The sequence below is a fragment of the Siniperca chuatsi genome, linkage group LG2 (assembly GCF_020085105.1).
Source record: "Siniperca chuatsi isolate FFG_IHB_CAS linkage group LG2, ASM2008510v1, whole genome shotgun sequence".
Classification (NCBI taxonomy): Eukaryota; Metazoa; Chordata; class Actinopteri; order Centrarchiformes; family Sinipercidae; genus Siniperca; species Siniperca chuatsi.
Genome location: NC_058043.1, coordinates 21409296 through 21430151, shown reverse-complemented (window position 1 = coordinate 21430151; position 20856 = coordinate 21409296). Strand labels below are relative to the sequence as shown.

The 20856-nt window shown below is 39.9% G+C and overlaps 4 protein-coding genes and 3 non-coding genes across 12 annotated transcripts; 5 read left to right on the top strand and 2 right to left on the bottom strand.

Annotated features, from left to right (window-relative positions):
• The first annotated feature begins 288 nt into the window (after positions 1-288).
• gnl3 (guanine nucleotide binding protein-like 3 (nucleolar)) lies at positions 289-5478 on the top strand. 4 transcript variants are annotated; one of them, XM_044179803.1, is made up of 14 exons: positions 289-389; positions 598-656; positions 837-977; positions 1140-1259; positions 1355-1435; positions 1532-1667; positions 1806-1909; positions 2561-2711; positions 2942-3029; positions 3207-3384; positions 3514-3656; positions 3883-4019; positions 4474-4613; positions 4856-5478. In XM_044179803.1, the coding sequence occupies exons 1-14, from the start codon at positions 377-379 to the stop codon at positions 5012-5014; spliced, it is 1650 nt and encodes a 549-aa protein (XP_044035738.1). In that variant the 5' UTR covers positions 289-376; the 3' UTR covers positions 5015-5478. The 4 variants fall into 4 exon arrangements, with proteins under 4 accessions (XP_044035738.1, XP_044035728.1, XP_044035719.1 ...); XM_044179793.1 differs by having other exon boundaries at positions 4832-5478; XM_044179784.1 differs by having other exon boundaries at positions 3207-3423.
• On the top strand, positions 2278-2407 carry LOC122870330. The gene has a single exon (XR_006376539.1). It is a non-coding gene; the product is annotated as a small nucleolar RNA SNORA47 (small nucleolar RNA).
• Positions 3714-3787, top strand: LOC122870315. Its single transcript, XR_006376527.1, has one exon. It is a non-coding gene; the product is annotated as a small nucleolar RNA SNORD19 (small nucleolar RNA).
• LOC122870318 lies at positions 4717-4791 on the top strand. The gene has a single exon (XR_006376528.1). It is a non-coding gene; the product is annotated as a small nucleolar RNA SNORD19 (small nucleolar RNA).
• A 145-nt stretch (positions 5479-5623) lies between the features above and the next one.
• Positions 5624-10155, bottom strand: glt8d1 (glycosyltransferase 8 domain containing 1). The gene is made up of 9 exons (XM_044179816.1): positions 9583-10155; positions 9255-9353; positions 8869-9079; positions 8624-8741; positions 8438-8522; positions 8151-8263; positions 7849-8015; positions 7570-7682; positions 5624-6951 (listed from the first exon to the last, which is right to left on the bottom strand). The coding sequence occupies exons 1-9, from the start codon at positions 9596-9598 to the stop codon at positions 6767-6769; spliced, it is 1107 nt and encodes a 368-aa protein (XP_044035751.1). The 5' UTR covers positions 9599-10155; the 3' UTR covers positions 5624-6766.
• A 188-nt stretch (positions 10156-10343) lies between these two features.
• spcs1 (signal peptidase complex subunit 1) lies at positions 10344-11818 on the top strand. Its single transcript, XM_044179848.1, has 4 exons — positions 10344-10498; positions 10975-11034; positions 11146-11232; positions 11500-11818. The coding sequence occupies exons 1-4, from the start codon at positions 10349-10351 to the stop codon at positions 11623-11625; spliced, it is 423 nt and encodes a 140-aa protein (XP_044035783.1). The 5' UTR covers positions 10344-10348; the 3' UTR covers positions 11626-11818.
• Positions 11819-11960: 142 nt separating this feature from the next.
• nek4 (NIMA-related kinase 4) lies at positions 11961-20093 on the bottom strand. 3 transcript variants are annotated; one of them, XM_044179752.1, is made up of 16 exons: positions 19767-20093; positions 18781-19047; positions 18473-18670; positions 18280-18387; positions 17681-17835; positions 17342-17477; positions 15940-16626; positions 15803-15853; positions 15514-15663; positions 14938-15102; positions 14539-14605; positions 14120-14232; positions 13840-13928; positions 13447-13667; positions 13234-13367; positions 11961-12722 (listed from the first exon to the last, which is right to left on the bottom strand). In XM_044179752.1, the coding sequence occupies exons 1-16, from the start codon at positions 19854-19856 to the stop codon at positions 12624-12626; spliced, it is 2730 nt and encodes a 909-aa protein (XP_044035687.1). In that variant the 5' UTR covers positions 19857-20093; the 3' UTR covers positions 11961-12623. The 3 variants fall into 3 exon arrangements, with proteins under 3 accessions (XP_044035687.1, XP_044035677.1, XP_044035696.1); XM_044179742.1 differs by having other exon boundaries at positions 13840-13931; positions 19767-20092; XM_044179761.1 differs by lacking the exon at positions 19767-20093 and adding an exon at positions 19177-19259 and having other exon boundaries at positions 13840-13931.
• Positions 20094-20856: the final 763 nt, after the last annotated feature.

Here is a 20856-nt window from a genome sequence, read left to right as displayed (position 1 = left end):
ATAAAAATATGAAAATGCAAAATAATGTAGACTTGCACTTGCTAAAGCTATATATTATTTCTTGTAATTCATTCTTTAGTGAAAAGGATGGAATAACCTGGAGGACTGGCTTCCTTTCACTTGATTCAATGTTAAGTTAATTAAGAAAATGAATTCTTTTTTTTAATGTTTAAAACACATCAAATAACAGCGTCATCACGGCACTAATGTATTGAAGTCTCGCAGGATGAGCACAAAGTCATGACAGTAATGTTACTCCAGCTCGGCAGGTGGCGAAACTTGCGCAGACAAAAGCGGAAGTGACAAAACATCAAAGTTGCGCACTCCTCCACGTGTGAGCGCAGTGCAGTCACATTGGTAGGTCCGCAGCTCCACGATGAAACGACCAAGTAAGTGAACACTGAAAGCGATGTTCCATTAATACGTGAGCTTATAAAAAACAACTCTTTAGGGCGTTATTGTCCGGGTAATCCACCTAGCCAATAAGCAAACTGTATTAATGGCTAACAGCCACCTTTGGTCAGTCAGCATTAGCTTCGTTTATCGCTAACTATTCAACCAACGTCAAACTGTTTTATTTTTATCTTTTGTCTTCAGAGTTAAAGAAAGCTAGTAAGCGGGTCTCATGTTCCAAACGTTATAAAATCCAGAAAAAGGTAAGTGTCTGACTTCAGCACCCACCAACGCCACTTCAAAGATTAAAGTTTACAGCTTTTTGGACGATGAGGCCTGTGTGAGCGAGCTGAATTTGCTAACGCTACTCTAATTTCTAGCTTGTTTGACTAATTTTAATGTCCACAAGAAATCGAGTTAAAATTCTGGTGTTCTGCATTCAGGTCCGGGAGCACAACAGAAAGCTAAAAAAAGAGGCAAAGAAGAAAGGGGTGAGCAAACGGGTGAAGAAGGATCCCGGTGTGCCCAACAGTGCTCCCTTCAAAGAGGAGGTCCTCAGGGAGGCAGAGCAGAGGAGGCTACAGGTCAGCAGTCATTTCTAATGCAGTTTATCACAACGCCTACGTTGGATAACTGCAGATTGATACACTGATCTAATCTGGTTCCTGTCTCCCAAAAGTGGCTTTAGACTAAAATTATTTTAGAATGTTTGCTGTTATACTTATTGAACATTTTTTGTCTCACAGATCGAAGAAGTAAAAGAGAAAAAGAAACAAGCCAAAAAAGAGGAGAGAGCCCAGAAGAGGAAAAAGGAGAAGGAGGCTGCAAGTAAAGAAACCGAACCCAAGGCCAAGAAGGCTCGGCAGGTAAAAGGCAAACTCTAAAATCATCCATTTAATTCAGAATTTTGTCACTCTGCTGTTGACTTACGTTATTTTTTGGGGGGGTCTTGTTTCTGTAGGATGAGGTTGGAAAGCATTCAGAGAAATCGATTGCCCCAGACAAGAACTCAAAACAGTACCTTTGCTCTGAATTAAACAAGGTAAAACTACCCAATCCCAGTCGGTGTTTTACTGTAGAAAGAAATGTCTTTCGTGCTTTTTAGAAACTCATCTGATCTCCCTATGTACTGTTTCAGGTAATTGATGCATCTGATGTAGTGATAGAAGTCCTTGATGCTCGTGACCCGCTGGGCTGCAGGTGTCCACAGCTGGAGGAGGCGGTGCTGCAGAGGGAAGGCAACAAGAAACTGCTTTTGGTTTTAAACAAAATAGGTGAATAGAAATGAGAGCTACAATTTTTAATTTCTAATTAAGTACACACACTGATGGGCAGGTTTGTGGTCTGTTGTGAATTTGAATGAAAAATGGGACTCTTAAGTGTTGTTGTGCTTGATTTTTTCTGTGTTGTAGATCTTGTACCAAAGGAAAATGTGGAGAGGTGGATACAGTGTTTACAACTGGAGTTTCCAGTTGTGGCGTTCAAAGCATCAAAACAGATCCAGGACAAAACAGTGGTAGGAGGTGCATTGTACACGTCAGTGATCAAAAACAAATCTTTTTCTTTCTTTTTTTTTGGTTGGTGTCCCCTTTTTTCTTTCTATTTTAGAATCATGTCAAATTTTGGATGCATTTATGAGCTAAAGGCTTCTAAACTGTGTTTTGACAAAACACCCCATCCAGCTTTTTCCAAAATAATTGGAATTTCCAATGTCAGAATTTGAATTAATTGCAATGCAAATGTGTGAGGGGTTAACTAATAATAGAAGAAGGTTAAAGGTGCTGTGTCCAACTGGCAGGAGATGAAGTTTACCACTCAGTTTGGATTGGTTTATTACTAAGAACAAATTTCTGCTAATTTTGTGTTTTATATATCATTGTAATATGGAGGACTGAGAAGGTTGAGCAGCTTGTTGTTGCTGCTACAACTGGTTATAACCTCCAAGAGTAACAAACAAACCACACTAAGTGGCTCTGTCACAAGCAGAGCTGATGTGTGTGTTTGTGAACAAAACAAAAACGGTTTTGTTTGTTTTTTTCCAAGATGTACATGCTATATTATTCAGACAGTGGGAAGGAGCTTCAGCTACTTGAAATGCAATCCAAAAAACCCAGTTTTTATTTGTGGATGGTACTTAATTTGACATGCCTGGTTCTTTCTTCATCAGCGATCCAGGAAGAGCAGGATAGTGGCCTCTAATGACGTCCTGGACAAATCCAGAGGAGCAGCCTGCTTTGGAAACAGTTGTCTCACTGAGCTCCTTACAAGTTTCGCTGCTAACACACAGAATGAAGTTTCACTCAGAGTGGGCGTAGTTGGTAAGCACAACCTTTTCCCTACATAGTGACTTCCTTGGACATTGTATTATGTCGGCTGTAGATTTACATGTAGTATTGAGTTCTATGAGGACTTAAAATCCTTTACTGTCTTATGCAGCTCTGTGATTATAAATATACTGTATTTATTCTGGTCGTGTTCATTTCTTGAATTTGTTCATAGTACATAGTCTGAATTTTCATGTTTGGTGCAATCTCCTTTTTACCCTCAGGTTTTCCTAATGTGGGGAAGAGCAGTCTCATCAACAGTATGAAGGGGATCCTTGCGTGCAATGCTGGCATCAAGAGAGGCATCACAAAGTGAGTGAAAAATAAGCATAAAACACTAGAATTGCCCATTACAAATTGGAAGCATTATGCACATTACTGTCGGATTAAGTTGTACGAAGTGTTAATTAACATGTCGACACATTTCTTAGGCCCCCTTATTGGTAGCTTATTCCCATAGTCAAATGTCACCTGTTACTACCCCCTCAGATCCATGCAGGAGGTGCACATCTTGAAGAATGTGAAGCTCATAGACAGCCCAGGAGTCGTGGCATCGCCGTCCAACCCGCCAGCCTCTATGGCTCTGAGGAGCCTGCAGATGGAGGAGGGCCTGGAGAGTGTGCTGGAGGCTGTCAGGACTCTTCTCAAACTGTGTGACAAGACCCAGGTAGGAGGAGGAGTTCCCATCACAGGAGAGATGAGTCGGGTAATGTGAACCGGTTAGATGGATTTGGGTGTTCTCTTGTAAATTAAAGTGATTTTAATCATTTCATGTCATCTGTTCTCATTATTTCAGATCATGCTTCAGTATAATGTCCCCGACTTCAGAAACTCTCTGGAGTTTTTAACCTTGTTCGCCAAAAAGCGTGGATATCTGCAGAAGGGTGGAGTCCCTAACACAGAGCAGGCAGCCACAGCTTTCCTTGCTGATTGGACAGGGTGAGTATTTTCCTAAAGCACTAGGAAGGGTGGGCAGCATCAGTAGTGCCATCAGTGTGGAAATGAGGACAAAACGCAATTCTGGATTTCATTATGAAGACTTCTAATCCAACTCTGATCCCAACACTGCCAGAAAAACTGCAAATATGTCAATTCATAGAGTAGGGAGCGCGATGTCTTACTTGAGCTCACAGAAATCTGTGTCTCTGGTTTGGTGTCTCCTCAGAGCCAAGCTGAGCTACTTCTGTAGGGCAGAGGGGAACCACAGCCTCCCTGCTTACATGTCCGATGCTGTGGTCGCTGAGATGAAGAAAGGCTGGGATCTAAACCAGCTGAAAACGGGCAACGAGGAAACTCTGAAAGGTACTGGTGTCTTTTAATGTGATTGTTTAAGCAGATAGATATTCCATTTATCAGTGAATGTTGGTGAAGGTCTACCTGTCAACACTACATCTTGGTTAATTCAATGTTTTCTGTTTGGCACAAGTGAGTCAATATATTGATTGTGTGCTTCATTTGAGGTCTGAAAATCAGCCTTGTGAGTGAGTCTTCAATAAAAGTTCTCAACAAGCTCTAAAAGTTTGCAGTCCACTTTTTTCAAGTGTTAGGGAGAGTGCAGGGCTCCAAAATACAGTAGCACTGAAGGTCAGTCAGCTGTATCAACTGACTTTCTTCACATAGGGTGTAAAGAGCAACATGGCCTCTTGGGGCCACTAGTGGGCTTTTAGACTCTAATTTGTCAAAGTACTGTAGCTACTGAAAGAATGTAGTCACTTCTGTCTGTGTTGCTGAAAACAACTTCTTGCTTGTTTTTTAGGTGTGAAATTCCCAAACCAGGCCAGCAGTATAGGCTTCACGTCTAAAGGCCCAACTGCAGGCCTGCTCAGTGTCAGCGACATCTCTGCAGAAAAACCTGGTGCTGCCGCCGCAGAGAGAGAAGCAGAGCAGAATAATGAGGTAACTATTGATGTAATTGCTTTTTGTTTGTGTTTTTTTTTTTTTTTTTATAAAACTGCCAAACAATACAGCTGCTTCAAATAAGGCTAGCAGTCTGGTTTCCTGGAAATGAGGACAAAAAGTCAAGTCTTGATTTGTTTATGAAGACTTCTAATCCAACTCTGATCCATACATTTCATCATAATCACTCTGTATCTTGATTGTTGAACTTTAAATAGTTGAAACATGTGCTCTTCTTGCAGCCTGAACAAAATGCTGCAGAGGCAAATAAAACAGAAGAACCAGAGGCACCACACAAGGCGCCACTCAAAAGTGTGCAGTTCCAAGTTGTCCCCATTGACATCAGCCTCTCTACAGCTACAACAGATGACGCCTATGACTTCAACACAGATTTTAAATGAGCTTTGCCTTCACACTGTTTCTGAACTCGTGCCTGTGCTCACGTGGACACGCAGACCTGGATTTGTCAGCATACATGAACATGCTGACGTGAAGAATCACCGTCAGGGTGCCTTTGACCATCTCATCATGACGTGCAAAGTTGCCGTAGTCGTCATTAGTGTTTGTGCCCTATCTTCAAACATTGAATCTGGAAGACAGTTTCCAGTAAAGGACTAACCTTTATCCTAGACTACATTTTTCAGTTGATAACTCCATTGAATTATTTGTCAAGGACTAATCCCTGCCCCGGAAATTGACTCTCTATTAAGTGGTTATGTGTATATATCCACTGACTTCTCCCAGATGTTGTCGGTGAAAGATTGCCAGTTTTTAAATGTCCAGAGGTCATTTGTAATGTGTACATGCAGAATACTGTATATAGACGACTTACTATAAATGTAATAAACCCTCTACAAAACCTGAATCTGTTATTTTTTTTAAGTCTCTGCTGGCTGTCTTACTGTATTTTTCCCCTTTAAGGAAGTATTACAGAAAACGACACAATCCTGGAAATGTCAAATCTTGGAAAAAAAAAAATCATTACGGATAATTGGAAAAAAATCACAATATTTTAATGATAAAAATGCATATTTTATTTCATGTACTATACAAAAGATGACATTTACAGCAGCAAGGTGAATGCTTTTTGATGTGTTTAAAAATATATATCCTGCCAAGAATAAAGCATAAAAATTTTGTGCAAACATGTTCTTCAATTTCTGCAGAGGTGCAGTTTGCTTAGTGGTCTGCATTTAACGTCATTAAAAACCCCACTGTAACAGTTGAGCACGAGAGGCAGAGCAATACTGAATGAGTGTTCATTTATGGCATAGTTAATTGATAGGCGGGATAAAAAGGTTGCACACCATCAACTGTAGTGGCGCTGGATAAACAATTCATTAGTGAGAATGCCATTCAGAATAATGGAATTAACAGCATTGTCTGTCTGATTGTGATGGAAATGCTGCCCTAAACACAGACCACTGTTGAAAGATGTAAAAACAAGGATCTGACCAATAAACCTATGTGCAAAAAAAAAATTCATTACTTTTCCACAGGAAGTATTGAATTGAGGTAACAACATGAGGCATCTGAACGGCTAATATGATTACAATTCCGATTGAACTGATAACTCGGAGGGGAACGTGTTTGAACCAGTTATAAAAGTGTGGGGTTGACTGTGCTACACCATTATAGCTGAGGTAAATGTAAAAACTCCTTTAGTTTGCAAATAAAGTAAATGAGTCAGTTTTAAGCTGCATGTAAATGTACCTACTTAAGCCATCAGTACTTTCACTATAATTTATGCATCCATGTCTATTAAGATGTAATAAGTCTCTAATCATGTTCAGAATGAAACACTGCTCTTATTATAGGGAGGAAAACAGTCTGTGCCTTTTTAGTGAAGCATTTTGAGAAGTGCGTATCAAAGCAATCTCAAGGGCACAGAGTTTCAGAATTAAAGAAATGTGAAATATTTGTGCACTCCAAGCAATAATAAAGATGTATTCGGTATAAAAAAAAAAGGCCAATTCTGTGTTCAAGGGAATGTGAGAGTACACAGGTCTACATGTGCAGAGGATGACAGAACTCAAGTACAGGGCTGGCAATGGCAAAGGCCTTACTTAGTTCCTGAGATATCGCAAGGCGTGGTCCTGCTGGGACAGAGCTGGCTTGGCTGGTCGAAAGTTCCTGAAACCAAATTTTTCCGTCTAGTTGTCCCCTGTGTGTCTTCGCACAGGATGAAATTTTCCTGTGGGGTCTGGAATGAACCACTTGTCCCACACGCCAGAAAAGGAGGATGTTCTCCCCCAGGGCTTATAGTGTCCATTCCAGTGGAGGAGTTTGGCAGCTTTCACAAACTGTGGGGAGTAGCGGTTTCCAGCACCTGTGGTGCCTGGAAAAACAAGGTTTTGCCATCATATCATCATTTAAATGTATGACACACTGTCCATTGTATTTGGTGTCAAAAACATTAACCAAGCAAACATGCTGGTATTGTAACTGAAGAAATATGACACCAAAAAATTATCACAAATACTTACATCCTTCACAGAAAACAGAGCTAAGTCTGTTGCAATTTCTAGTACAATTAAACCAACAAGATGCTTTTACAACAGAAAAATGACCTCATAATGCCTGTTAAAGGAACAGTTCAACATTTTGGGAAGCAAGCTTATTCGCTTTTTTGCCAAGAGTTACACGAGAAGATCGATACTATTCTCATATCTGTCCGTTAAATATGAAGCTACAGCCAGGAGACAGTTAGCTTAGCTTAGCATAATGACTGGGAGCAGGGGGAAATGTTGAACCATTCCTTTAAAAACTCTGTAACAGCTTTTCAAAATACTCATGCAGTCTTGGGTAAATACTCATACACCCAGTATTGCGGAGATGTATATGTGAAAGTATCACACAAACAACAAATTGTTCAGGGTTGTCCACATGTAAAATCAGTTTGATCTAAAACTCTTTATGTATTCTAGTTTCCTATCAGTAACTAACCAGAACTTACCAAGGTGCCTGACGTGCCACATGGGGTCGAGGGTGGAGTGACGTTTGTAGAAAACAATGAGGAGTGGGGGGGTGGTGATACTCTCTGCCAGTGTTTTACTGTACAGATCCTCCCTGGGGAAACCAACAAATTCAGCTTAATACGAACAGAAAGAGTCCATTAGATTACAATTTTGTTCAATTAATGTAAAAATACAGATTTTTGCCTTCAGTTTGTGTGTAATTAGCAGGAAAGACTGCCTCATATTCACCCATCTTTTCACCAGTGTGAGTAACGTACTGCGTGTTAAGTTCCATCCAGTGCTCGAGCTGCCGGGTGATGTTCTGGTTCCTCCACTCAGTCAGGTTTGCGATGATGACCCCGGGGTTGAAAGAGCATGTGTTGGCCCTCATCCCCAGCTTCTTTATAGCCTGTTTCTTGAAGTCCAGGAAACCTATATAGTTCCTCTATTGAAAAAGATCCATGATGTAATCAAATGTCACTATATTCCTGAAGAAACATTCCACATTATGATGCTCTTACAATTTTTGTTTTTTTTTTACATTAACTGAAAATAGTCAGCTCATGCCAGAGATGCCCACCTGATTTCCAGCCCCTCGAACAATGCCCTTAGCAGACGCTGAATCACAGTCATCTGAAAAGGCTGCCGCGTGCCCTGGTTTGAGGTTGGTTTCATAAAGCTCCTGAATGTCCCCTGAGATCCAACAGAACAGGCAAAATCCACTCATTAATTCCCCTCCAGAGAACCTTTTCTCTTAGAGTGAAATGGTGCATGGAAAACAAATTTTCTGGATGACAAGTAGCTGTAAAATGGTCTTCATTAAGTTTATAGCCAAGTTAATTATCTTCCTTTATGGTGGTGTCTTACCTTGTACAATGATATCATCATCCAAATAGATAGCTTTCTCTGCCTCTGGTATGTATACAGGTAGATAAAACCTGGCAAAAGTCAACTGAAAAACAGGCCATTAAAACAAAGTTTGCAAGAGACAAACATGAATACTTAGCATGAATACTTATGCTAATACAGTTAGAAAACATTCAGTTGCCTCACCGGTTTTGCAGCCTCCAGCATCTGAGGATCTTTAGATATCTTCCCATTGAGGAGGTCAGGTTTGAAAATAACTATTTTATATTTGACATTTTTTAGGTTTGTCTTACTAAGCCACACTCTGTTGGTAAAAAAAAAACAAAAAATCCTCTTAGCTTTGGTACAGACATAGAGACCTGCATCAATATGCCCAAGGCAATATAATGGTATGCATGATGTAGCAAGTGAGACTTGTTTCATTGTCTTACTTTAGGTGATCCACCGTGTCATTCATGGTCACTATGGTGAAGACGACATTGGCTTTACTGTTCTGGTAGACACTGTTCATGGCAGCAACCACAGCACCAAGTCTTTCCTCAGCAGCAGTGATGAGGACAGGGATCTCCTCTCCTTTCCTTACCGCCTCTAGTCTGAGGTCTGGAGACAACTCCGATTCAAAGGGAAGAATCATCCCTGCATCTGGACAAAGACATATTTGGGGGTTTCACAAATTGCTTCCATGGTTTCATTTTAATGCACTGAATTTGTCTGATGAGATGTTCACAACAACAATAGACTAGATATTCTGAGGGAAAGTGTACACCACGTGCAGCGGGCACACAGTATACTTCCCCCAGCACAAAGATAAACATACCTGGGTTTTCCTTGTGTAAAAAGTCACTGAGGTTGAGGAGATTTCGTTGAACTATGATCAGGAAGGCCACAACCAGCAGCACAAGGATGACCACGTTTACTGAAAGACACAATGAAGAGCTGATATTAGTAATAGCTGTGGTGCACATGGCGACAGCGTCAGTGTGGGAACTGTGAAAGCCGCAAATTTGTAATAAGTAATGTTAGATGTAAATGGCAACCAGTTTCTATTCAACTACTGTTTCCCATTCACACTGTACTATCTAGACATAATTACAGACATGTTTCAGAGGTGCAAATAAGCAACCGCTTCATCCAAACTGACTCACCTCTCCTCAGTGTCATGACAACGGCCTCATCCGTCCACCAGCACGCCTGATGAAAATGTATTAGCTGCCTAGCTAATGAGGTGAATCCGAATTGCTGCTGCACCACTGCGTGGCGACCGCATAAGCACAAAACAGGACCGTCAGCAAACTAGCTGCTTTTAACATATGCTTAAATTTAAAATATATACAGCGCAGGTGACAGCTCTTAAAAGAAACCATAGGACAGCAGAAATAATTTACGCTAGAGCCAAACTGCCAACTCAACATCAACAAGTTTATCCGCCATCACAATTGCACGTAGTAATAGATGCCCATGCGTTTGCCTGATTGTAAAATTACATTAGCTTGCGGTTTCCAGTATGTAAAAAATAATTATAGTTATTTTTAATATGTATATATGATTTAATGACTGGAGGTACAAGATAAAAACTGTATGCTTAAAATACAATAGCTAAAAGTATCTAGACATATTGATGTGCAGTCACTAAGGCAGGCGAAGCTTTCCACTAACACAAACCAAATTTGTCAACAACATGTAGCACTTTGCCCAATCCCCATTATTTATAGATCTGTGGACCTGCCTAGTTAACACAAGTTATAACACTCAGGAGTAGCCGGAAGGGTCCTTCATTCTTTCCTTCCCCCCTAAATCCCTGGGAAATTGTAGATAATGGTCTACTGACTGATCCACACTCCAGAACAGAAGGTGGCGGTAATGCTCCATTAAGCTGGTTGCCAAACGCCATTAAAAAAGAAGAAGAAGAAGATGAAGGGTCCTTCACAACACGACGTATCGTTTTGGAACCGGAAGTCAAACTGCTGTTTGCATCCATATGAACCGAACGCTCTCCGTTTATGCTTGTTCATTTTAAGTGGAAAGATGCTGTCTATTTTCAAGTCCATTCCCACACACATGGTAAGAGATAATTGGAGCTGCATGCTAGCCGTTCATTTATGCCTTTTTATCAAGCTAACGTTAATTACTAGCTAGCTAGTGCAGTCGTTAAATTAACGTTACATTGGTAACAGCTGCTAACGATAGCTAACGTTATGATATTCTTCAGAGCCGTAACCAACCAAGTTTTCTGATAAATTGTAGCTTTTAAAAGAGCCACATGTCAAATTAATATGTATGTAAATTAACCTAAGTCACCAGTTGTTGAGTACCGTTAGCTTGCTGTAACATTAGTATCGCCAGTAAATTCGTTTTTTCGTTACTGTAGCGTTATTTAACCTGCTCTTAAGATTAATGTAACGTTAAACAAAGATATCAGGCAACACCCAAGTTTCACCAACTATTTTACACAGATGGACCCACTACCCTCCTTACCTCAATCTGTATTGATTTTGTGTTATTAATGTTGCCTAAATGATGTTCCCCCTGTGTTATAGGATTATAAAGGCCAGAAGCTGGCTGAACAGATTTTCCAGGGAATAATACTCATCTCAGCGGTAACTAACCATGACAAATGCAAACTTGCAATTCACAACACCTCATTAGAATGCCAGTACGTTTTTACCTGTAGGTCAGGTTCACTGATATCATTTGTATTGTCTTTCCAGGTGATTGGATTCGTGTATGGTCTGATCATTGAACAGTTTGGGTGGACAGTGTACATAGTGTTGGCTGGTTTTGCTGTGTCCTGTGTGGTAAGTTGTTTTGGGCTTTGCACTGTCTGCTTTATTTGTGGAGAAGGAACAATATATAGATACGTTGTGCACCCAAAATAATTAACTGAAGCCAATATACACCTGTCTGTTAACACAAAGCAATGCCATCGATTAGGACAGTTAGACAATATTCTTGCACATTGTTGGCTGTCTTGTGGTTGCATACCATGTAAAGGCTTCTTATTTGGGAGCCATGAACAACAGCCAACATTGTATAATTTCTTCTGTTTCTGTCCTTGACTTTAGCTGACCCTGCCTCCATGGCCTATGTTCAGACAGAATCCTCTGTCCTGGCAGCCAGTTATACCAGAGACCAGTGGGGAGTCCAGCCAAAAACCTCAGGAAAGTCTCAAGAAGAAGAAGCACAAGTAACTCAGAGCTATCCCTGCCCGGCTGTTAATACATCCTTTTTATATTGGAAATTACTTACTTCTTATTACTAGAATTTTTTGTCTGACAGTTCACATTCAAAGCATTTGGGAAGAAAATGTTGTTAGTGTTTATCAGTCAATAATGAAATACTTACATGTCCAAATAATAAACATCTGATACTGCCTATGTTTTATATATGGGATGTTTCATTCGTATTTAGAGTTTGGGGGGGTCTGACAGACTTGCTGAGTATGTTATTGTGTACAAAGATGCATCATTTCTTCTTTCTCTTTTGTCAATGAAATGTTTGTTTTATTGTGATTCTCAACATTACGGAAAATGGGGTGTAACCAAAAATACATTTAGGATTTATTAGAAATAATTAAAATGTTAATATCTACAATGCATCTACATTACATTATTGTGTTTAGGAAAATACAATACAGCAGCAGAAGTGAGATCTAGTGTCTTCAAAGATACAGCATATGTAAAACTCAATTACTGAAATTCTGTCCTGCATTATAAATAAACAAATGAGTACCCACTACAGAAAGTAGAAAGAGGAGTGCTTTAACATGACTCAAACACTTTGCATAGGCATCTGGAAAATTATAGGAATAATTACAAATTGTGTTTGAAGAATAAGGTGTAAAAAAAAAACTTTTAAAAAATGTAAAAAAAAAATAGTAATTTACAAACAGTTGCTCACACAAGGGCAGCTGTAGTGTGGCAATTCCATGACAAAACCTGCAAGCATAAATGATCATTTGCATGCAAGCAGGAGGAAGAAAGTAGCAATGCCACACAAACAGGGTGGTCTTTTGGCAGGAAACAAATTCATCTTCATGAAAAATATTGACCGGTTTTCACTTCAGTACAAGTTTCTAATTGAAAACTGAAACATTTCTCCCAAACATATTTCCTGTTTTACAATATCTGTTTTCACAAGTGGTGTCATGGAAATATGTGTGTGTGCTCCCTTATATGGAGCATTTTCACTAAACCTTGAAGGCATTATCCTCAAAGAATTTCAGCTGCCTCACCATCACAGCATAAGCTTGGTACTTCTCATCCCCCATCTGGTCACGAAGGCACAACTGCAGTGAGAAAAAGGGATGCAAACTGTGATCATTTTGGAAACAGGACAGGTGAATTAACTAGTTCTATACAAACTGGGTTTTGAACTTTGCAGACAAATTGACTACACTGCACGGGCAAGTTAATCTATTCCAAAGGTGTGATATGAAAGGAATATTGTACAAGTTGATCTTAAAGTTAACTCATCATTTTGAACTAAGAAGTCAGTCTAACTATGCTTCCTGGTACAGAGGTGCACAATGTATTTCATTTCAGTAAACCTTAATATCCCTATGCATTTGCAAAGCATTGTGCACAAATGAATAAACCAACAAACACATCGCTACAGCTCCTATTCAGTTGCTCCTCCTCAACACTTAATGTTACTGAACGTCTTTAGCAGTTATACTGTTGGTACAGTATATATATATATATATATATATATATATATATATATATATATATATATATACTGTTGGTACAGTATATATATATATATATATGATGTGTTTTACTTATTTAAAATCATACTTCTCGTTTGTGGTCATCCTCCTCCTCCATAATATCCAGGACTCTGTCCAGCAGCTTGACCCCCAGGCCCTTCACCACATCTGTTCTCAGGTGTTCTATGGCTCTCCTTATCTTGGCTGGACCAGAGGTGGAGCCTTTTGGAGAGACAAGCTGGTTAAACACAAGGAAGCTCCAGAATGGCAGACTGACGACAATAGAGTTTGATCAAAGTACCTATTGGTATTTCACCAAGTGACAGGTTCTCTGCTTCCTCTCCAGCCTTCCCATGAAGCACCAGTGTGTCCCTGTACTTCCTGTTCAGTTTAAATTCTGGCAATGCAGTAGAGCCAAATCTGCTGTTTTTTTCCACCTCCCTCACACCGTCTCCAATATCCATTCTCAAAGTTTGGGTCATCATATGCACTAAATCCTGCATGTCGCTGGATTCAGTTTTCCTGCAGATAACCCATAAATCATTGATTATACAGCAATTTTACTCAAGCAATGTGCAACAGCAAATATGTTAACATAGACTTACTGGAGCTAATAATATAAATAGCAAAGCAGTATGGCGACTATATTTGAGTTGCACTGTATGTTATTTTCTCCTGTCTTCTAGGCTCTCACCTTTCTCTGCAGTCTCCCTCTGAACGTTCTGTGGAACTTGTGGACGAGCTGCACTCATCTTCATCTGACCTTCGCTCTGGCAACTTATCCTGCTGTAATGAAACATATCTCACTGTTGTGACATAAGTTTTAGAGGGAGGCTTCTGTTTTAAATCCACTGTAACATTATTAGATTAGCTGCCCAAGGCACATCTAGCCTTTTTTATTACACCGGTAGACATTCAAAAAATGCGCTTTCTTTTTAACAAAGTGTGACAGTGATGACTCCATCAGTCAGTACCTTACTGTTGGTCTCAGTGATAGTGTCTGAAACAGATCGGGTAACTGGGGCATTGTAGTGCTCATCCTTGATGGAAGTGACATCATAAGATCCCCTTCTTACAACACTAACACCTGTGGAAAGAGCAGAAAAGTAATCAAGAAAAAAAAGTCAACTACCAACTACTCTTTTTTTGTTTTTTATAGAGTTGTAATAATGTATAGAATATTTCACCTAAAATGTGCATGTGTGTTTGTTTCCCGGTGCGATTACGTGTATATGGGTGTATGTAAGCAAGTGCATTTTCTAGGATTACTGTTTTTGTATTTTCCTTCCTTTATTCCTTGCTTTCCTAGCTTCCTGAAACTTTAGTTTTACTGTTTTTTGTTATAGGTCCAACTATAATGTTCTTGTTTCAGTTAGGACAAGATAGCAAGTACCTGGTTGGCTGTTACTCTCCTGGGATTGCCTCAGTCTTCTCCTCTCTCTGGCAGACAGAGGACGATCCTGAAAATAAAGTTGACCCATATTTTCTATGATTGATAAACTGCATCTGCTGATTTCAGAGAGAATATACCAATATACCAAAACCATCAGCACAAAAAGAATTAGGACAGAAACAGTGTTTTTGATATTGTTTTGTATTCTATTCAAACTATGGCCTCAAATGATTTACACTTACTTAAAATAATTCATAACTATTTGTTTTTTAAGATTGCAGAAATGTTACGATACAGCTTATTATTTTTAGTGTCTTAGGCAGAATGGATATTCAGAAATATACACGTCTTTGCAGTAATGAGGCTGTATACAGTGTGCGAGTGGAGGAGCATTCTCACCTGTGGCAGTGGTAAGAATCCGTCCTTACAGGAACTAACTGATGTGGAGGTTGCAGCTACACTAGCTTTCTTGCTCTCTGTGCTCCTCCTGCTCCTCTTCCTCCCCTCCATGATTATGTTCTCAACAGGAGGTGGAGGTAAAGGTCTGAGAGCAGCCACCTTGGGCTAACAGAAGGCAAAAAAAGATAAATATAAATTAAGATAAGTTTCACATTTGTTGTTTGGCTGGCTATAGTACTGCAGTAAATTGTACTTATTAAAGAGGATATTTCTAGCATCTATCATATCTTGACTTGACTTGATCTTAGAACTAAGCATACATTTTGAGTGTCAATTCACAAATGCAATATGACGGTCAGTTTGAGAAAAACAGCATGCTTGATAGAAGTTGAGCAAAAAGCAGATAGATTTTCTGGGGAAAATGTTTCCCATGTTGTCCCATGAGGCACTAGCCTTTAGGATAAACTGAATCTTGTAACTGAACTGCTTTTAAGATTTTTTATATTTTGATTCAGAGCCCAACAATCCTTGCAATTCAAGTCCCTAAATATCAGATACCTAACATTATATCTTTACCTTGTCCTGATCGTCATGTGTCTGTGTTATGTCCCCCCCTCTGTGCAGCTGTGATAGAGAAGGTTCTGATGAAAAGTACAGGGGAGTTTGGGATGGAGTGCTCAGACCCGGTTTGCTGGCTGGTATGGGAGATTCCTCCTGAACAGGCTCCTAAACAGGCACAATTACACTTGTTGCACTTGTACACTGGCAAAACATCTTTCCATAATGCTAAAAATTATATTTATTTTATATTTATTTATTCTAGCAAGAGTTGGCACATAATGAGTACAAGAATTTTAATGCTCACCAGTGTTGGAGGGAACGGCTCTAACAGCTTTTCAGTAGATTCTAGGTTTTCCTACAAAGACAGAAATTGACACACGTAAACAAATAGACTTCATAAGAAAACAACAGAATTACTGCTCTATTACTAAGAGCACTTACTTGGACGTCTGAGGTATGGTGTTGTGTCGGAGCTCCCTTGAGAAGGGTAACAGTGTCATTTTTATTATCTATATTCACTTCCACAGCCACTCCGATATTTTCTATACTGGATTTGTGTGCAGATCTCCTCTCAGGGATAGAAAAAGCAGCCTCTTTCTCCACTTCTAGCTTTGGGCTCTGCATGTCAGCCTCTTTAAGTAACTCCATGGTATCATCCTTTTCGTCCACATCGGACATCTGTTTCTCCCCACGGACAGAAAATGTATCCCCAGGGTTTGACGTGGCCAGCGGATGAAAGTCTACCAATCCATTGAATGCCCTCCTCTCGTCTCCTCCCCTGCTGCCAACACCTGATACAGACTTCAGAGGGGGTTTAAGAGGGGAAGGAGGGGGAGAAGGATCTGGTTTCCCTCTTCCCTTGTTGTCTTTGTACACACTGTGAGCCACAGGTTCATTACCTGCCCGGTGATGAGACACAACTGACTGGGGCCCCTGCACCTGTCCCTTCATCAGGTCCTCATCCTCCTGCAGTTGGATGTCAATATTAATGTTGCTGATGGTTGCCAGGGATGTGATGCTGGCTTTGAGAGCATCAGGTGAAGAGGGTTTGGGTGGCAGAGGTGTTTGGACTGGAGTGCAATCGGTGACGCCATTCCGAACTTTATGTTGTTGTGATTTCTCTTCTTTCTGAGGATGAAGAGAAAAAACAAAACCATAATAAACACTGACGATTCCCTGCCTGACATCAGAACTGAAGAAGCTCGGGTAAACAACTTGTATAGTAACCAGACTGTTTACTGGCTTTACTGTAATAGAGTGAAGAAACGTATTTACCACTGAAAAAATAAACTGCTTACTGTGACCAAGTAAAAGTACTTTAATTGAAAAAGCAAAAAGAAAAGTCAATTAATTAAATGTCCAAATCAGATTCATTAAGCTTACAAATATGAATACCTGCTGTCCTTATTGCTGGCTATTGACCAAGCACAGCAGCCCACTGTTAGAATTAATTATAAACAACAGTGAACAAGTTTGGCCAATGCATTACCGCCCATGACAGTTATATCCTACTTTCCACTAAGGAGATTAGGAAAACATTTTATTTTAACAACTAGCACGACTGAGTTGGCAAAACAAAATGCAGTAAAAGACATGATGACAGGCTACAATTCAAATCAAAAAGTTCCTCCTCATAATGAAACTTCAATGTTGAGTATAACAGACAACACCTGTATGTTACTATTAGTCTGTTATAAGACATAAGAAATATAATAAGACACTCATAGGATACATTTCAATAAGTGACAACACAGTAATTCAATACTTAGAGACTGACATAATGAGGTACTATGGGAAATTCAAAAATATTATAGTATTATACGGTAGTAGAGTTGTCACTCACCCGTTTCACCCTGGCTAGAGGTTCAGGCTGGGCACTTCTCTCAGGTTTTGGCTGAGATGACACCCCAGGCGATGCACTGTTGGCCCTACAATCACCAATGCCACCCACAGCTTTCTTTCTTGACTTGGCAGTTTTTCTGGTAAGAACCAAAACAAACATAAACAACTCAGAAAAGATTTATCATTCTACATAATGCTAGCAGCTCACTGCAGCAGAGGAGCAACAAAAAATGAGGGATAGAAATGAATATCTGACAGTAGAAAATGATTCCAAATGAAATAAATAGCTTTAAAGAAATGAAAAATAACAGCAAGACAGTCTGCTGTCAGTGCCACCTACTCTTTAGTGGCCTCAAGGAACATGGCAATTTGTCGTTTGATGTAGGGCTGCCGGAGGATAAGTTTGACATCAGGCCTGTCTTCAGGTCTCTTACACAGCATGCTCTTGATCAGTTCTCCCAGCTGAGGGTCATACCTACTGGGCATCTGTGGCAGCTGATGAAAAAACAAACTAAAAATATTATAAATCAATGTGAAACTATTTTGCCATAAATTATTTTTCTAGATTATCAGGGTTCAGAAAAAGAATGTACTGTATTAACTAGAAGGTGAATCAATTATTAAATTCCTGATCAAGATGGCTAAAGTTACCAATCAATAAACTCACAGCATTTTCATCTGTGTTTATTTGGGAAAGGACAAGACTATTCCCAACTTCAGTCTGTTCAGGGAGCTAAAGAAAACGCCCCTGAACTCATCAGGACACTCTCAGGATATGACAAACTTCAGACTCGTATTAACAATTATATATGTTTGCAAAAAGATGATTGTTGTCACCTGAAAAAGCATAAATAATTCATTAAAAATAAAACCATTCAAACTTGACCTTAACAGAATATCTAATTTTATATATATATTAAAAAAAAAGATTAAACCCACCTTTCCTCCTACAATGCGATAGACCAGTGAGTTCATGTCTTTGGCATTGAAGGCATGTTTCAGCGTGGACATTTCATACACACAGCACCCCAGGGCCCATACGTCTGACTAGAAAAAAAATAACATGTGTAAAGCAGTTTCTATCACCATTCCTGAATAAACTACACAGAGTAGGAGCAGACAACCAAATGACCTTGTGGTTATAGGGTTTATTAGAGAAGAGCTCTGGACTCATGTAGTAAGGGGTCCCTATGAGCGTGCTGGCCATATCATTCTGGTTCTCCAATACGCGCGCAATGCCAAGGTCCCCAACTTTGATGATGTTGGTCTTCGTCAGGAAGATGTTCTGTGTTTTAAGGTCCCGGTGAAGAATGTTCCTCTCATGCAGGTACTGCAAAGCAAAGTCACAACAGTGACTTCAGATGTCCAGTACTCGTATAAAAAAAAAATGAATTATGTCCTTGACCTCACATGGCCTTCACATTCAATCTTACAACGTACCTGGAGTGCCATGGCTATCTGGACAAACCACTCCACCACCTGCCTCTCGGGTAAGAGTTCGCCCTTTTGCTGTTTGAGTCGATGATAAAGGTCACCGCCTTCACAGAAACCCATCACAATGTACAGCTGGCAGTCATCTCCTTCCCAAGACTCCCTGTATGTCACAATATTAGGATGTCGTAGCTGGGACAGAAGCTGCGCCTCCTGCTCGGCAGCACGCCGTTCCCGCTTGGAGGAGGTGGTTAAATTCAGCTTCTTAATAACATACTGGAGAAAAAAAGTAAAATGCACAGTCACTCTCCCTAAATTGGAAATTAAGGAAAACATACAATGTTTGTCATTCTAGAGTTGTGAACATGAACAAATTCAGAAACCAAAACAAACACGTAGAGTCACCATAAGATGGAGAAACTGAGGCATTCCCAATCAGATTGCAATGACTGATGTATGAGCACTTTTCCAGCCATGAAATGCTGACATCGGAGCTCTGCACCAGAAATAATTTTCGTTATTTTATGACTTATGTTTAACGTCCTTTCCAGGACGGGGATGACAGTCACCATGATGGTCAGTGGTATTAATCATGCAGCTACAGCTTCTTAAGGTTGAATAGGTTAAATTGAATTGTCCCTGTTGTCTCAGACCCTTCAAGGACTCTTTAGGGACCACTGCAGACAGGAAACAACTGTTGTCTGTCAAACGGAGTGTCATTGCCCTGTAGCTAAATAACAACATATATTTCATTTACTAACATATGACTTTGTTTCGTGTTACCATTATTATGTTCGCTTCATAAATCTCAAACATAATGTAAAATAGCGTAAACAAATATGTGAGGATTTAGCCGACTTTAGCTAAATTTAAGCTAGTTGAGCCTGAGCGGGGTCTTTGCAGCGTCAAGCCTGGTGATTATAAAACTTCAAGCGACTACAAATGTTAACGCTATACGTTGCTTATTTATAAACTGAATACTTTCCGTTTCTCACCTGTTTTCGGTCTGTTTTGTGTTTCACCAAGTGCACCTCCCCATAGCTCCCTTTCCCAACGACCCTGATGAAAATATAATTATTCATCATTCATCGAAATGCTTCATAACGCGACCTGAAACGCTGAAACGTTACACGACATTCCCGGCAAGAAGAACGGTTTTATTTCGTCCCATACTTCAGCTGTAGAGACGAGATAAACATGTGAAATCTGTATGGAAAACTTCGCCTAGTTAGCTCAGTGCCAGCGATGAGATTTTGAAAACGCAGGAAATCAGCAGCAGTCGATAAGTTTTTCGTCACTAGGCAACTGGCAGCTCACTGCCGACGATGGCGAGAGGGTCCAACTGGACCCAAAACTCGGCTCCGTCTACAGCACAGCGACACCCAGCGTCTGCATACCGCACACCGGGCCAATTCCAATACCAGGAACTGGTACACATAAATGAGATGCAACCTTCATTAAAAAAAAGTAATGAGTTACATTCTGCCATGACATGTCAAGATTTTTGCCTCTTTAGTGGCAGACATTACGTCTGCCACTAAAGAGGCAAAAATCTTAAGTACATGGGACAAAATAGCAAGTGGTCACTATAAACATTGACTGCCACAGGCACAATTAGGTATAAATCCCTTTCATAAAAAATAATATGTTATAATAGCACTATAACACTAGTATTTTAACGTTATAATCATATCATTACTATCAAAAGGTCTACGTAGCCTAAACGTGCATGCATGGCTATTTCTTTATAACCACACATATTTTAATTTCGGGCAGACCGTTTCTGTACACTTGCCATGAACTTCACTATGCCTGTTAGGAGCCATGCAATCCACTAGATGGAGCACTAGACCACCACAAGCTGAGACCGCACAAATTCAGGGTGAATGGTCATAGAGAAGTGTGGGCTTTATTCTAGGCGCTATTTTGAAGCAACGTCCCAAATACATTGATTAAAATGGTTTGGTGTTGGTTTTATTCTGTTGTGAAACAGTATACAAACAACTCACTCACTTGTCCAAAGATACAGCCAAACACATAAAACACAGGTAACCAAGACAAAAAGGCAGATTCGAGATGTGGGCA

Bases quoted from the DNA above. Each gene is read 5' to 3' on its own strand.
- gnl3 (XM_044179775.1), top strand. The intron at 1,910-2,560 runs GTAGGAGGTGCA...TTTCTTCATCAG, and splicing joins AGATCCAGGACAAAACAGTG to CGATCCAGGAAGAGCAGGAT. The intron at 3,657-3,882 runs GTGAGTATTTTC...GTGTCTCCTCAG, and splicing joins TTCCTTGCTGATTGGACAGG to AGCCAAGCTGAGCTACTTCT.
- glt8d1 (XM_044179816.1), bottom strand. The intron at 8,016-8,150 runs GTGGGCATCTCT...CTTTTTCAATAG, and splicing joins TTCGAGGGGCTGGAAATCAG to AGGAACTATATAGGTTTCCT. The intron at 7,683-7,848 runs GTACGTTACTCA...TGGTTTCCCCAG, and splicing joins TGGATGGAACTTAACACGCA to GGAGGATCTGTACAGTAAAA.
- spcs1 (XM_044179848.1), top strand. From the start codon at position 10,349: ATGAAGGGTCCTTCACAACACGACGTATCGTTTTGGAACCGGAAGTCA. The intron at 11,035-11,145 runs GTAACTAACCAT...TTGTCTTTCCAG, and splicing joins GAATAATACTCATCTCAGCG to GTGATTGGATTCGTGTATGG. The intron at 11,233-11,499 runs GTAAGTTGTTTT...CCTTGACTTTAG, and splicing joins GTTTTGCTGTGTCCTGTGTG to CTGACCCTGCCTCCATGGCC.
- nek4 (XM_044179742.1), bottom strand. From the start codon at position 19,856: ATGATGAATAATTATATTTTCATCAGGGTCGTTGGGAAAGGGAGCTAT. The intron at 18,671-18,780 runs GTACGTTGTAAG...TTTGCTTTGCAG, and splicing joins AGATAGCCATGGCACTCCAG to TACCTGCATGAGAGGAACAT. The intron at 18,388-18,472 runs GTCATTTGGTTG...TTTTTTTTCTAG, and splicing joins ATAAACCCTATAACCACAAG to TCAGACGTATGGGCCCTGGG.